This window comes from Entamoeba invadens, assembly GCF_000330505.1.
Source record: "Entamoeba invadens IP1 unplaced genomic scaffold scaff_1105074726593, whole genome shotgun sequence".
In the NCBI taxonomy this organism is placed as follows: Eukaryota; Evosea; order Mastigamoebida; family Endamoebidae; genus Entamoeba; species Entamoeba invadens.
Genome location: NW_004443647.1, coordinates 6,388 through 20,897, shown reverse-complemented (window position 1 = coordinate 20,897; position 14,510 = coordinate 6,388). Strand labels below are relative to the sequence as shown.

The following is a 14,510-nucleotide window of genomic DNA, read 5'->3' as shown; positions in this document are numbered from 1 at the left end:
TGGATATTGCGGTCTTTCTAAAAGGTATAATTTTTACAAACAAAAATGATATCTCTGAACTGATCAATCATATATGCTGTCATGAAATGTGTATTTGCCCATAGAAGAATAACTTCTTTTTCCCCAAACATTTAGGCGTTCCACTATCTCAGAGAAGATATGTTTCAGAACAGTTGTTCGAACAACAGTTCTGAGCTTAATATCTCAATGGAAGATCCCATTAATGTGTACATACAAAATTTCTCTTGAAGCATCCAAACAGACCTTTGTCTTCATTTTGTTTGTTATAGGCGACTTCTTCCTGTTCTCCATGATAAAGTGGAGACTCCCAAAATCAGCGTATTCGGTGACAATGCAAATTTTTGTCGGGACAAAACAGCACCACAGAAGTGCACTATATACACGTTTCTGAATTTGTCCAGCATCGCAACTTCCTTCTCAAATTCGTCGATTATTTCAAGCAAATTTGTTTGCTTATTCATCCTTTTGATTGCAACGGTCTTGTACAATCAGTATATTTTATATATATAACAAAGTCCATTTATAAAATATAGCAAACCCACCAGCATTCAAATAACTCTCTTCTTTGACTTCTGAATAATTGAGACTTGTTGTTACTTCCGTCACGATTTCCATGCTCAGTGTTCCAATTGTTCGTTTCCCATTAAACGCGTCGTCGACAACAATTTGCAGTTTGTCTTGAATATGTGTCGAGCAAAGTGGCTTAATTGATATTTCGACTTTGCACCCTTCTCTTCGCTTCAAAACGACTTTGTTGGGCGTAGAAAGGATTTCGTACTTCTTTGTAGTGATCATCTCTGACACGATCGAGATTATCACTGTGTGGTGGCATTTCAAATTGCCAAATGAAGTGCTTTGCTTTGAAAATTCATTGACTCGAATGTGTTTGTTGTCACTTCCAATGTCAAGAGTGAAGTGCTCACTTCCACCGAAGTGCGTTTCAAAAAGTTCCATTTCTCTTTTGTTTTTGTAGCATCGAAAATCACCACGTTTTCGGGAACAGTCATATTCCGAGTCATTTGAACGACTTTTTGAATCGGTTTTTTAAGAACAAAGGCAGCAAGTAATGAGATGGGTGTGATAAATGGTGGTGTCTGTGATAACTATAAGTAAGATGACCCTCGACACTGGACTATTCTCGAATTGATTGAGCTGTTCAGAACTCACTTAATGCCAAAAAGAACATTTAGTACAAAATTCCCCATTTGTTTTAACGCAGAAAGCGGCATTCGAGTTCACACATTTTCTTTCTGAAAGATAGAAACTGGTCTAACACTTTTTACACTGATACAAATATTTATCACACACTGCACAATGTTCAGAAATGGAGACGCATGGAACACACTGCGTGTTGTTTATAAGGGAATATCCATCGTCACACATCTCACACCCATAATCACAACCAGGCGTATTAATTTTTTGCCTCGTTTTTGTTTTAAAAAACAGGGAGCTGGTGTTAATTTTTTCCCAAAAACGTATTTTTAAAAGAAAAAACATTCTATAAAATAAGACTGAAGCATTTTTGGGATTCGGCATTCACCATGTAAATTTTGCTAAACGCCTGGTTGTGCCCATAATCACAATAATACCAATAACAGCACATCATTTTAAGTGTGTTGTCTTTTCACATGAATACGTCTCATTGACAAAATAATTGGTAAAGCACTTTGAACACTCAAAATCACTCAAACACTTCGAACAAAAACTGGGACACATAAGATATGACCCATTCAAGAGAAAGTGGTCTTTTTAACAGACAACACAATGACTTATATCGTCCACTAAAGCTAATGCGCAGTGTGGGGACTTGTTGACTGAAATAAACTATATTATTTTAACAATACAAATAAAAAAGTATCATAAAATGTAATTAAAACAATTAAGAGAATTTAATATAAATTATTTAAATAATTATTAATTGTTTATTAATAATACAATACTAAATAATAATGTAATCCCATAATTTAAAATTTTAAATATAACTAAATTTATAAACATTATTAATTCAAATATCAAAGCAATGAAGTCAATATAGTTAACTTGAATATTTATATGATGATGGTAATCATTCAATGACCGAACTTTTTATAAAAATCATTGACCATTTTATAAAATAAAAATGTTTTTTTCTATTGACCAATTTATAACATAACCAACAAAAAACGAAATTATAAGAAAACAATAAATAAAATTAAACTTCCACAAGTTGTAAATTACTTTTATGTGTTGGTATTTTGGTATTAAACATTTTGACAAGAATTGAAGTTATTGACACAGTCACTACAGCCAAGAATGACAATCCAAGAACAAGAAACGAACACACAATTGAAGAGATGATGGAGCGGTATTCATTTTCTTCTGAATCGATAATGCAACTATTACACAACTCAAACATTCAAATTGTAGCCAAAAACTGTTGTTCACATTGACACATCAAGTACTTATAGTGTTGGTCAATTGTTGTGTCGATACATCATTTGTTTTAAATATTAATTTAAATTTATAATATATATACTATATTATTATTTATATTATTTACTCAAAAACTGTCTTTTCAAATTGTCGTTTTCTACTGTTTTGAATTGAAAGTAAAAATCCATAAATTGGGCAAAGCATCAAAACGAAAAAAAATGCATTTAATATGAAAAATACAACAACGGCAATATTGATAACATAAACTCCGGACACAAAGTCCGACGTATCGGACTTTCGAATTTGTTTTTCTGCTATTTTTTAAAATTTTTATTGAAATAATTAATGAATTATGTCAAGAAAAACAGGAAATGTGCTAAATGTTATGAGCATTTATAATTTTTATATTATTTTTGATGTGTTTTTTCTTCAATTATTTTTTTGTTCATCCTACAAAAACGTTCATTAAAACATTCATTGTTTTCACAAATTTTTGTATAAAATTTGGGTATGAAATTAATTTTTCATATTTTATAAATCAAAATATTTCATGATTTTGAAATAAGGAAATTGTTGTGAAAGTAGAAAATTAAAAATCAAAAAATAAGACGCAAAAAATAGAAATAAGGGAAAATAATGATAAGTAAAACAGGTATAAATTTCGACAAAATATATTAATATCCCGAAAAACAAAAGAAAAAATTACTGTTATAACGTGTCGGACTTTGTGGCCCAAGTTTAGATAACTTTAAATTAAATTTGTTGCTAATAAATTTTTTATTTAAATTTGGAGAGCCCCAATGAAAAGCCAGATCGCAAAACACCGCCAATAACAACAAGAGCTAACTAAAATACATTTCGCCAAACAATTTATTTCTCGATGATGACACTACTGTCGATAGATATTTCGTCAAATAACAACCAAACCCGACTCCTCCAAAGAAACATATCTTGTTGTCTTATTACAGAAGACAATATGAGTTGGTTCATTTGTTAAATAATAAAATATTAACAAACAGCTATAAGTACACAAAAACAACATATAATTCATTGGCGATCAAACAAAAGACGTTGAACCTTGAAATCATCGTTGTATGTATGAAGAGCAATTTGAAGTTTTGTTTTGAATTAATGTGTTGTCTTTCTATAGTAATACATATTATTATAGTAATCCTATAGTAACACTATAATAACACATATTACTATAGTATTCTAGTTAATAATAAGAACATTTACTAGAGAAAAGAACAAAAATGAAATAAAAATAGTACAAATAGCTATAATAATTTATAATATATTTTCCCTGCTGTTTAAGGTAAGTTTGTCGAATTATAAACAATTATTTTGTAACTAGAAATTTGTTTCTGTAGATACTATTTTTACATATTGATTTTTTGTAGTTTAGTTATTAGTATTCAGTTTGTTCAATTATTAAATTATAATAAAACTAAAAAATATTAAAAAATAATAAAATGGAAAAGAGTAATTTATTTACTTTGATAATCAAAGTTTTTTATAATAAAACAATATATGATATTATATATATCGCATATTTTACAATCAAATTGTATTATTTTTGACAAAAGGACAAATTCGTTTTATCAAACTATTGCTAATCGTTTTGGTTACTAAAATTGATTTATTTTAGATTTGGAGATATAACTTTCTCAAATATAAACTTGTGGACTTTGTGAATCTGGTTGGAATAATAAGAAGATTATAAGTATAAAAATAAATAAAAAAGTAAATAAAAAACTAATTATTGATTTTTTATAATTGTTATTTATTTTTGAATAAATTATAAATTAGGTTTTTTCTGATATAAAACTGTTTTTGTTTTTTACTACTTTTAATAGTATAAATTATTATATTATTATTAAATAATAAACTGTATATTTGGTAGTACAGTTAACCAGTAAAGTCAACTTGTGTGTTTTAAAGGAAACAATGCGGCTCATTGGAGGGGTTTTAATATCAAAAAGCGCACGGAAACGTTACAAATCGAAACGAACAGTGAAATCATGTTGAGTGAAAATGTGACTCTTCCAACAACACAAGTCGTCTTTATCGGCAATTTCGTGTTTTCAAATTTGACACTCGAAAAGACAGAAAGTGGGTGTTCACATCATTTGGGAAATTTTAGTGCGAGTACAACACCATTAATTGGATTTGACGACAACGACATTCTGTTTTTTGGTAGTTCGAAGGATCCAAGTTTTTTGTACGAGGAATTAAAGTTGCTTGTGAAATTTTAGAAGAGTTGCGATTAGTGTTAGAAACTTCTATGATAAGTTGTGAGTGCATTTTCAATGGAAAGTACAGTTAAAAGGACTGTGAGAAGGCTGAGGAGGTAGAAAGTCACCACATATTAATTTTGGAAGAGAATGTCGTGTACAATCGAATTTACAATTTCAGAGAAATCATCTTCAACAATGGAAGAACACTCACCGATAATGTTGAATGCGAAGTGTGTAAAATTTAATTTTTTAATTTATTATTAAATTTTATTTAATTTGAGATGAAATGATGTTGTGGATAACAATGAAGTGACACTACATGGATCTTTGACAACGAAAATTGTCACTGTGAGTGACTATTTTCTTATTTTTACACTTACAACATTTTGAACACTGAGAAGCTTATTTTAAACGCAATTTGAGAGTTTCTGGAAATTCAATGGAAATCGGGGAGCTCCAAAATATGAAGGTTAATACGTTGCAAAACAATTTGGATATATTGGCATTGAAAATTGTGTTGAATAAGGTGTTGTCGTTAAGCACGAAGAACGACATTTATATTGGATTGAGTGAAGGAGAACAATATCATTTGATGCCTATTCCGTGATTTTAAGTAACGAAATTGTCAAATTGGGAGACGTCTTTGTGACACAAGGAATTAATGTAGATAACATGGGTCAACTTTCTATAGTGTCAATATTTAAAATACCAAGCGAGTTTTATACTATCACAACCAACAGAAAATCTGCTTGTAATTCCACAAGTAACAACTTTGAATGGTGTCACTGGAGTTTATTCAATAATTAATAAAGGTTATTAACAACTTGTGGAAGTTTAATTCTATTTATTGTTTTCTTATAATTTTGTTTTTGGTTGGTTATGTTATAAATTGGTCAATAGAATATAAAAAAACATTTTTTATATATAAAATGGTCAATGATTTTTATAAAAAGCTCGGTCATTGAATGACAACCATCATCGTATAAATATAAGGGTTTACTATATAGACTTTATCACTTTGATATTTAAATTAGTAATGTTTATAAATTTAGTTACAGTCGGAGTTTGTTTAAAAAGGATGTTTTTTCGACTGAATTAGTCATTTTTTATAATATTAGTTAGATTTTTTGTTAAAAAGGATGTTTTTTTAATAAAATAGATTTATATAATAAATTAGATATAATTTTTGCCAATTAGGAATAATTACCATAATGAGGTAATATTTTTGTTAAATTAGATTTTATTATTATTATTCGAGGTATTATTATAATAAAAATAGGTTGAATTACCAAAACATTAGGTATATTTACGGTAAATAGGTACATTTTTCGAACTTTAGATTTATTTACAAAAATTTTAGGCACAATTTATTTGAGATATTATACATTTATTTTCAATTTAGTCATTATTTAAATTATAAAAAAGAGTTAATTTAATGACCAATCATCACCATGAGTTTTCCATTCTTTAAACAAACGATTCTTTTTTTGCGTTTGTAAAACGTGTGTATTCGCGCTTTTAATGGTGTTGTAGAAATTTGCAAAGTTGTATTTTTGGAGGTCTTTTTCATTTTTTTTCAATGAATGGAATGCTTTGATGATGTTATCGAATTGGAATGACTGGTTGACCGCTTGTTGATATTGGTGCATTTAGAGTGTAATTCAAATTCTCCTTTGATCTCATCTATTGATATATTGTAAAGAAAACATGTTGTTTTTGTTTAATTAAACAATTAAATTGGAAAAATAATAAATTAACAAGTTTGAAATTGTAAAAAAAATGTTTACAGTAAAACCTCTCATTAATAGATTAAATGAAAAATAGAACCCCTCAATGGTGGTTATGAAATTATTTTTCCCCCTAATTAGTGATTTAATATCGTTTGGTTAAAACATCTTATAATGAAAAGATTCTCTTTATAAGGGAATAAACTAATGAGCGATTTTACTGTATTTAAAATTGGTCGAAATAATTATATAATTTATACTGATAAATTTAAATAATGACTAAATTGAAAATAAATGTATAATATCTCAAATAAATTGTGCCTAAAATTTTTGTAAATAAATCTAAAGTTCGAAAAATGTACCTATTTACCGTAAATATACCTAATGTTTTGGTAATTCAACCTATTTTTATTATAATAATACCTCGAATAATAATAATAAAATCTAATTTAACAAAAATATTACCTCATTATGGTAATTATTCCTAATTGGCAAAAATTATATCTAATTTATTATATAAATCTATTTTATTAAAAAAACATCCTTTTTAACAAAAAATCTAACTAATATTATAAAAAATGACTAATTCAGTCGAAAAAACATCCTTTTTAAACAAACTCCGACTGTATATTTGAAATTTTAAATTATGGGATTACATTATTATATCGTATTGTATTATTAATAAATAATTAATAATTATTTTAATAATTATTTTAAATTCTTTTAATTGTTTTAATTACATTTTATAATACTTTTTTATATGTATTGTTAAAAAAATGTAGTTTACTTATTATAGTGCATTATTAATTTTTTTATTTTAGAAGCAAATAAAAGGAAGTTGAATGAATTAAGAAACAGAACAACTAAAGACAAGAAGAAAATAGTAGATTTGGAACAACAACTGCAAGACCTTGGAGATAAAGTTGGGACTTCAAATATCGACCAAACAGAGGTCATCAAGAGAGACAACCAAATTGTTGATTTGGAGAAGGTGGTTGCTGCGTTGAAAGAACAGAACATATAACTTGATGCTGCTTATAAGGATATAAAAAAGCAATTGAAGACGCTTTGAAGATTGAGAATTGTGAATCACAGATTAAGGCACTTGAAGCACAAAAGAAGAAGGCTTTGGACGACAAAACTAATGAAAAATACCACCTCAGCTTCTCAACTAATCTGATAGAAGAAAGAATGTGGAAGACCAAGTCAAAACACTCAATGCACAACTTTCATCATTTAAAGTCCAAGTCAGTGCACCAGCTACTGTTCGTCAAGAAGAAGAGAAGAACGTGTTGAATGCAAAAATAACTTAAATTCAAGCCAAACTCGATGAAGAAAGACAGAAGGCTGACAGTGCAGATGCATTTTGAAAGGCTGCTGATAGCAAATTACAGTAAGTCCAGTTCAACTTAGATGAAGCAAATAACACTAAAAAAGTTGACTAAAAGGCGAATGACTTGACAGTCCAAGTTGATCAACTTACTGATGAGAAGAAGAAGAAGAATGAGCAGGATTTGGAGGAAATGGACAAGATGATTAACAACTTGAATGCTAAAGTTGACAAGGCACAGAGACAACTTGACACTGCAAATGATGAAAAAGATGGCAATAAAGCGATGAAATAGAAATACCAAGACAAACTGAAGAGCGTTAGAACTGAACTTGATCAAGAATAGAAAGACCATTCCAAGACCCAATTGATTAAAGGCAAGTACGAGAAAGATATCGCTGAAATCATAGTCAGAGCTGTAACCCAGATGGCTGAACAAGAGAAGGTCAAGACTATAATAGATTATAAGGCTGCTTTTGAAGAATTGATGAGAACTAGATATGCGACAAACTTGAAGACGATATGTCCGAGATGAAGACTGAATTGGAGGCTCTTGAACAAGCTATTAAAAATTATAAATAGTCGAAGAACACTTATGAAAAGAAGTTGACTGAACTGAATGAACAACTTGATCTTGAAAGAACCACCGCTCAACAGGCTAAAGCACAAAAGAAGAAATATGCAGACGAACTTAGAGAAGTGATGGAGAACGAAAATGAATTCGGTAAATATAAGGAACAAGCCGAGAAGTCCATTAACTTGTTAATTGCTCAAAAGGCTGATTTATAGAAGGAACTTAAGAAGGAGAGAGCAATGAAACAAAACTCTGATTTAGAAACTCATAGACTTAGAACTAAAGTTACTGATTTAAAAGCAAAATTTACAGAAGTTGCTGCTTTATTTGCGTTAATTGAAAACAAAATGCGAAACAGAATTGGACGAAATTGAAACAGAGAAAAAAGCACAGAACCCTACAGCTAACGCCGAGAAACCAGAGAAATGGTATGCCAGTAAGATTGAAGAAGTGAAGAGATAGCTAGCAACGTTTGTGTGGATAATTTTATATCTCATGATCAGTTCTCCCAATTTTAACAGAACATTCTTTTCACCACAAAAGTATCTATTTTTATTTTTTGATTAAAAAAACTATAAATACAAATGAAAAAAAACACTACAAAACACGTTAAAGTTCAAAAAATCAACTATTTTTTTAATTTGGTATTTTTTTTACCAAACATTTTTTCAAGTTCTTTTATCTTTTTGTTAATAGCAAGCAGCTGTTTTTTCTTTTTGTTTTATTTTCATTCAACTTTGGAGCACTTTTGAAATAACAATTGGGTGTATTTGAATCATCTGCAGTTTCAGTTTCTATATCAAAATAAATTTAACTGGCTCGAATCGTTCGTTAATATTTGTTTAATACTCGTTATTTTTTATTTCCCCTTTTTAATTATTACACGATCTATTTGTGGATAACTTAGAATATTTTGAATCTTTTTTAAATCAATATTTTCAAATGTTTTTCCTTCTGATTCAAAAACACATTTAAACAAGTTTTTCGAATGAAATTTTGCAAAAATGGTATTCAACAACATTTCATCAATACAATTTATTATTTGATCATTGTAAAACTGATTGACTAACATTTTGGCACCAAATTTAAATCATTACATTATTTAACCAAATGTTTTCGAAATATTCATAAATAACAAAAGAATCTTTTAAATTTAAATTAAATATATTAAACTGATATTTTAAATTTGTATTTTTCAAAAAGGAAGTGTCATAAGTATCATAAGTCTTTGAATAATTGCCCATTACACTTATATTCCATTGAATTAGACAAACCAAACTAAATATATTAAAATCACATTTCATAACAAAGTTAATCTTTTGAAATTAATTTAATAAAATCAAAATTATAAAATAATAAGAATATAATAGTTTATTTTTAACTTTGTTTTTAGAAAGAAAAATTGTTATTGAACAATTATTCGAAACCCGAACAACTCACAATTGAGATTCTTAATAGTAGAACGACACGATATTTAAGCCGATAAAAAACAGACAAAAAACACATATCATGTCTCTCGACTGTCAAATCATCACCCCACTCCAAAAAATCCTCTACAAACTCTGAGTGGAATGGTACACCACATCCGCACAGAAGGAAGATGTAGTTTACTCTACACATTCCATTTTTATCTGCTTTGCTATGTTGTACCTTGGCTCTGACGCCAACACCAAGAAACAACTTGAAAGTGTTTTTGGGTATTCCTCAATTTTAAAGGAGAAATTTTTGAACACAATGGGACAGCTTGTTCATAAAAAGCCAAATCAAAAACCCGTGTTGAAATTGTTAACGCGTTTTGGGCTGGAATGGACCTCAAATTCAAATACCAATTTTTGGCGGCAGTTACTCAGATGAAGTGCCAAATGAAGAACGGCGACTTTAAAAAGAAATGCGGGGCTGTAAGACAGGAAATAAACACCTTTGTCCAAAAAGCAACAAAGAACGTCATCAAAGACTTTACCCAACCAGGTGTCATTTCACCAGACACCGTCTCAGTCATTATCAACGCGATTTACTTCAATGGAGAGTGGAATGAACCGTTCCACATATTGCCCAATAAAATGGAGTTTGAAGGAGCCGGGGAAGTGACTGCTATGGAAGTCGACGTTGACTCGTCGGCAAGTTTTGAGGATGACTACACAATAGTGTCCGTCCTTTACAAGGGCTTCGAGCACAAATTGGTGTTTGTCATGCCAACGAATATGAAAAAAAATTGAGGCGAAGAAGGGCTTGAACAACTCAAAGACATTGTTTTTAATACCATCCAGTCTGTCCCAGAAAAAAGAAAAGTGACAATCCCAAAATTCGGTGTCGAGTCTTTATTTGAAATGAACGACCAGTTGATTGAACTTGAACTCACAGACCCATTCAGCCGTGATGCTAATTTTTCGAAAATGTCCAACACAAAAACATATGTCTCGGCAGCAATCCACAAAGCCGTTGTGTAAGTTGATGAAGTTGGAACGATCGCATCTGCCTTCACTCTATTTGATCTGAAAATTCGCCGCAAGATGTATACAGCACTACCAAGAGATGTCATCATCAATAAGCCTTATTACTTTGCTATTGTTGAAGGAAACAATTTGCCACTTTTCTTTAGAAAAGTTTCACACCCAAAGTTTTAATAAATTTTACATTTATTATGTTTTCAGGTACTTTGAATTATTTACTCTTAACAAAAAAAATCAATGGCTTTGTTAAATTCAGTTTTCATTGTAATTGTTGTTGTTCACAAATATTTATGTTTTTGCCTGAATATAAAAATATTGGTATGAATAATTGTGACTTTTATGAAAAACTGGATTTTTAACCACGCAAAAAATCGTTTAATTAATTGTAACTAAAAAATTTTTAGATATAAACAAGTTGAATTTTTATATAAATCATTCCATGACATTGATTATTACACACACCCAAAAGCAAACGATGAGTTTGCTACACACCTTGTCCTTGAAAAAAGACAATGCTTTTGTTGAAACTGATCGTGGTTTTTTTCATGTTAACAAGAGTAACAAGAAGCTCAATATCTTGAAACCCAAAAATATTTATGTCACATTTGAAAAAGAAAATTTATATGAAACAACAACAGAAAAAGTTGGGTGGACAATGAAAGTGCTCGAAATGTTTTTGACTCATAATTAAAAATTACAAACAATACCCGAAAAATCAAAAGATTTATTAAAGAGAAACGTGTGAATGAAGTACTGTTCTGGACAGTCCCAGGGCCTGAAGAAGAAAATGAAATTTTTAAATTTCAAGATGAATTCAAAAAATTTGCTGAAGTCTACATTGTCGAACCAAAGGGGTATAACTTAAGTTCAATTAAAATTGACTATTTGAATAAAAGAATTCCTGATAAAGAAATCAGTTCTTTTGGAGAATCAAAACGAGAAATCGACTTACGTGTTGGATTTGCATTCACTCGGCTTTCGACAAGTTTACTTAGAACGCAGTTTTCAACACTTTTCAAACAAAAATGCATTCTTAGTTATGGGCCGTGCCAATTTCCAGTTTTGTTTTCGTGTTATAAAGATTTCACAAACGACGCAAATGCTATTCTTCAAATCGTTAATAATGGTATGACTTTTAAGTCTCCGCAAATGACAAAAAATGAAGCAAAGAAATTTATTGAAAATTTCCACCAAGTACAAGTCACTCCAACACATGAAACACAACAAATTGTTGTTAAATGGAATAATATTTTGGAGAGTGATTACACTTTAATCAAATACTATGCAGAGTTTTACAATACTAGTTTTTCCGTGGCTTCAAAAACATACAGAGCCTTATTTGAAAATAGATACATACAAAACAGAGACGAAAGTATTGAAATGATAAATGAAGAGACACATGACAGACGCATGGATTTTAAGCAAAGACAGATGCTTAAAGTAATTCGAGAGTTTGGTTCTGCAGTTCATCAAGATGCAAATGTTATTGTTCACTCTTATTCCATTACAGTCCAAAACGTCACTTTTGACTACAAGAAGTATGAACTAAAAAGTACAAACAGTTGGTTAGAAAATGTTGTAGAAGAGAAGGGACGGTACACCACATTCGGCACAACAAAACAATATCTCCAAACATTTGTAGTGCAAAATATTAATAAAGAAAACATCTCTGGAATCAGTGAATTTGATATTTTAAACAATTTAGAAAACAAAAAGCTTGGAAATGAAAATAACTTGATCAAATACATTGAGAAACTAATTGAGCGAGACTTATTAAGAAGAATCAACGGCGGGTACAAAATCAAATTAACTCAACTTGGCAAAGCACTCTGTGAAGCAATTAAAGAGAGCACCCCGTTACTCTCAGACAAGTCGACTTACAACAACTTGCTCACTTAACTCAGAGATAAGGAAAAGACAAAGCAGAAGGTACTCGATTTCTATCTCGACCAATTTAACACTTTAGTAAAACAGAAAGAACAATTTGTAAACAAATTTAACGCCCATTTTGATCCTTTGATGGGTCAATTTAATGCCTGAGTTTGTGGTCTTTGTGGTAATCAGATGGTTGTCGACCCCAAAAAAAAGAAAAATCACTTGCAAAACTTGCTGTAAAAACTATAAACTTCCCCTTGGGAAGTTCAAAATATTAGAACAACCAACCACCTGTCCACTCTGTCATTTCGGATTGGTACAAGCACAATCAGGCGTTTTTTAAAATTTACTCATTGAGTGCCGCTGCCCAAAACTGCGTCCATATAATTTTTAGTGTTTTTTCTTCCTCTTTTACCATATTTTTTGAAAAAAAGCCTCATTTTTAAGAAGAAAAAATTAATTATTTGGATTACCATTTTTCATTTCTGTGTAGATTATTAGGTTGGTTTTATAGTGTTTTTCTGAATTTTAGGATGAATTGATTACCACCTCCAAATATCAAAATAGTGAAAAAGTTAACAAATGGTCTTAAAAAATCCAAATAAAACGGGTGGAGCACATTTTGAAAACTTCAACGGAGCAAAAGGTACACAAGTTAACAAAATGAATACAAATATAGCTTTCGTACAAATCTATAAATAATAAAATAGATAATTTATCTTTCAAAACAGCAAACAAAATGGTGTGTTTAGTACCAGTTACTCAAATAAACAATTTAAACAACACACAAAAAAATAAACAAGATACCATGAAACATAAATCGCGTTCGATGCAATACTTCAAAAAAAATCATTAAAACATAGTAATAGTTGCCGACTCAAACAATAACAAGAAAAACAATGGTAAAATATAGAACAAACAGGGAAATCTCTCTGAAACATGATTAATAAACGAATCTACAACCAAACACACTTAAACTATTACCATACAATTTTTAAACACTATACAACAACTATAAAAATATTATAAAACAACTATATCAAAACCATCGTGAGTAAAACAAAAAACTATATAATAACTATAATAATATTACAAAAAAAACTATTTGACAAAAACAATAATAAGATCATAATTAAAAACTAATATTTAATAATTAATTAATTAATTATAAAAAAATTACAAAAAGTCAAGCACTAATTAATTGTAATACATCAAACATAATAACAATAACATCAATTTATAATTAGAAGATGCATGACAAGATGGAAAACAAGAAAGAAGGGGTACTACTTGTTAATCCAATTTCGAATTGAAACAAAAATACAGATGTGGGACTAAAGTTTCGACGAGTACCAAGGTTTCGACTTATTATTTAAATCCTATTTAATTAGTAATGAACGAGTTTCTATATTTATTTTTAAAAAATAGTCCAAATATAACTTTTAATTTTAGTTTTAATAATGGTATAAATATTATTAATTATTAGTCGAAATCATGGTCCTGGTCGAAACCTTAGTACCACGTCTGTATGAACCAAGAATCCATTTATAGATTGTTCGAAAACATGCTTAGTAAACAAAATACATATTTGAATGATTTATAACGAAGCTTATTATTTTTCTCGCTTACCTTCTCGCTCAAAACAATGCCGCTTCTTTTCTCCGCTTTCTCTGCTTTCTTTCCTCTCTTCTTGCTACTCTATATGTTTTTTAAGTTCTGATGATAAAATATAAATTGAAGTTATCGATTTGTTTCAATTTTGTATAGAAACCCTGGTTTTTTATTAAAAATAGAACATTACCTTTTTTAGTGTCATCGGTAAGATCCATCGCTAAATATGAAATTGTTATCTTAAAGCTTTTCTTTGTGGAATTATTAGAGTTA

General features: G+C 29.5%; 3 protein-coding genes across 3 annotated transcripts; 2 read left to right on the top strand and 1 right to left on the bottom strand.

The window, feature by feature from the left end:
• Positions 1-164: 164 nt before the first annotated feature.
• Positions 165-975, bottom strand: EIN_325210 (hypothetical protein; the record flags this gene model as incomplete). Its single annotated transcript, XM_004259702.1, has 3 exons — positions 165-242; positions 265-437; positions 564-975. The coding sequence occupies 3 exons, from the start codon at positions 973-975 to the stop codon at positions 165-167; spliced, it is 663 nt and encodes a 220-aa protein (XP_004259750.1).
• A 9,131-nt stretch (positions 976-10,106) lies between these two features.
• Positions 10,107-10,748, top strand: EIN_325200 (serine protease inhibitor, serpin, putative; the record flags this gene model as incomplete). The annotated part of the gene is made up of 2 exons (XM_004259701.1): positions 10,107-10,422; positions 10,525-10,748. 2 exons carry the CDS (start codon positions 10,107-10,109, stop codon positions 10,746-10,748), a joined length of 540 nt encoding a protein of 179 aa, XP_004259749.1.
• Positions 10,749-11,190: 442 nt separating this feature from the next.
• Positions 11,191-12,650, top strand: EIN_325190 (hypothetical protein; the record flags this gene model as incomplete). Its single annotated transcript, XM_004259700.1, has 2 exons — positions 11,191-11,423; positions 11,474-12,650. The coding sequence occupies 2 exons, from the start codon at positions 11,191-11,193 to the stop codon at positions 12,648-12,650; spliced, it is 1,410 nt and encodes a 469-aa protein (XP_004259748.1).
• Positions 12,651-14,510: the final 1,860 nt, after the last annotated feature.